We start from the raw sequence: 2216 nt of genomic DNA, 5'->3' as shown, positions 1-2216 counted from the left end.
TGCATGGATTATCAGCCCAGCCAAAACTACCTGTCCCCTGTTGAATGTGTCACAAAAAGACGTTGCTGACAAAATCCTGATGCTATGCTTGAGATTGCTTATCCTATGTTATTCGAGTTGTGTAACCCTATAACTTGTCATGTTTCCCATTGCGGAGTTTTAGAGTTTACGGCAGAGGAGGGTTTCATTACAACAGTGGATGATGAAGAACTTGAAACTAGAGAAAGGAAGCGTTGCACTGATAAAGAATGCTGATCTTGCGAAGGGAACGTACATGAAGTTACAGCCACATACCACAAGATAACGAAGATTTATTAGAAGTTAAAATCTTCAAAAAATCTGAATAACCTAACTATTAAGGGATATAAAAAAAAATTGTTTTAGAAAATACCCTCAGGAACTTTACTTTTCTAACTGTTGGTGATACTATCATGATAATGCACAACAACCAAAAATATTACATTGATGTTGTTGAAGCAAAGCCATCATCTTTGCACCTCCTCTGGATTGTCAAGAACGTGAAAGACTGGTTGAAAGACTACGCATTGAAGATGAAAAAGAACAGCCCCTTTCCTTTTCGCAGCATCCAGCAAAATTGAAAGAAGAGCAGGAACAGCCAGGATGCAAAGTTCACCTCATTCACAGGTGCAGCAAGGCCGTTGGATGGGAAAGCTGTGGCATCAATTCCAATTAGGGATTGCTCTCCTGTGCAAAAAGAGCAGTAACCGGCCGGTGCTACAACAGATGATGGATCAAGTAATAACTCCACTAAACATGGGAAGCTCGTCTTTGATTCAAGTGTGGCCGAGGCTCGTAATGCATCAAGAAAAATAATATAAGGGGATGAAAAGAGGGAAACCTTGGAAAAGGAATTAGAAGAGAAGTTCAAACCCTTTACTGGAAGAAGTGTCAAACTCATAGATAAATAATCCTTTAATTTCACTAATTTTCCGTCAGCTTCTTAGTTTAGGGTAGATGAAACTCAGTATCCAATCGCGTACCATTGTTTGTGATAGAAGCATCTCTATGCAAATGATTTATTCTGTCCAGTTGATTATTATAGTTCTTAATTACAATTAGCAGCGCCCATAATTAGAAACTGATATAAGCTTAGAGCAATAAGCGAACCACTCCCAAGTAATCAAGTAAATAATTATTTAGACCCTGTTCATAAACATTCCTCCCACTTTTATGCAAGTGGAAGAACAACACAAAGGAAGTATAGAATAAACCAAACCCAACTCAAGCACTGATAACACTCAACCACCGGCCTTAAGATGTGGTTTGAGCGGAATATTTAAAAAATACTTTAAGAATTGTCATATTTACTACTACTATTATAAATATATTATTTTTGTGAAAATTATTATTACTACTATTATTTGGTGTTAAAGAAAATTATTAATGTCCATATTTACACCACCGTGCAAATATCAATTCTGAGCTGCTTTTCTTTTTAAGCAGCATTTAGGTTATGGAGAAGCATCCGCCACTTGGGATGTCTTTGAATGCTTACTGACCTTCTGCTCAACTCCCAACCATTTCTGTATAAGTTGAAATGTTGCTTTGTCACACAGCAGTCCACGGTGATTAGCAGCAACTCCTACTCTTTCCACTGCCACAAAACCGTCTGCCTGTGTACCAGAAAGATTATTCAGAATTCAGTACACATTTAAACTTTTTGGAGAAAAAGCTGAAGCTTGAATATTGAACAGTAGTAGTGAAAACTCAAGAAGATTACACAAACAAGATAGGCATGCTTAGTAGCAAAATTGATTTATCTAAAATACAGCAAAAATATTCAGTCTAATCCACTCCCGCTTCTACTTCTCGTTCTCCTATTTTTCCTAGCTAAACATTTAAAGATTCGGGGAAGAGGAGAGGATGAACTAACATTAAATATTTTGACATCATGTGAACCCATGGTAAAAATGATTGCGGCATTAAGCTATTGAACATTATGGTTTTTATATGGTACCTCTCCATTCACTGCATCTACAAACACAAAATGATGCATGAACCCTCTTTTATTCAGGATTACCCACTATTTCATCTTTGGTCACACTCCAACAGAGAATTTCAGTTGCTATAATGTTTTGGCAATTGACAGCAGAATTTCACCCCCAAGACCATCAAATCACCATCCTTGTATAATTTTTGAAGTACATAATAGAAATCAAACGAAAGGTTAGAAGAAGCACCTTTGCTGATTCAGC

At 37.0% G+C, this 2216-nt stretch overlaps 1 protein-coding gene across 2 annotated transcripts in view; it reads right to left on the bottom strand.

The window, feature by feature from the left end:
* Positions 1-1138: 1138 nt before the first annotated feature.
* Positions 1139-2216, bottom strand: part of LCAT3 (lecithin:cholesterol acyltransferase 3) — a 7354-nt gene continuing 6276 nt past the window's right edge. The window contains exons 11-12 of one of the 2 annotated variants that reach the window (XM_011008720.1): positions 2202-2216; positions 1139-1634 (exon numbers count right to left, since the gene is read on the bottom strand). In XM_011008720.1, the coding sequence (XP_011007022.1) occupies positions 1473-1634; positions 2202-2216 (177 nt within the window). In that variant the 3' untranslated portion in view covers positions 1139-1472. The remainder of the gene's footprint in view (positions 1635-2201) is intronic. The other variant, XR_839854.1, reaches the window with a different exon arrangement.

Source organism: Populus euphratica, unplaced genomic scaffold (assembly GCF_000495115.2).
Source record: "Populus euphratica unplaced genomic scaffold, PopEup_1.0 scaffold1.1, whole genome shotgun sequence".
Classification (NCBI taxonomy): Eukaryota; Viridiplantae; Streptophyta; class Magnoliopsida; order Malpighiales; family Salicaceae; genus Populus; species Populus euphratica.
Note: the sequence above shows the minus strand (reverse complement) of the source record. Positions and strands in the feature narration are given on the sequence as shown.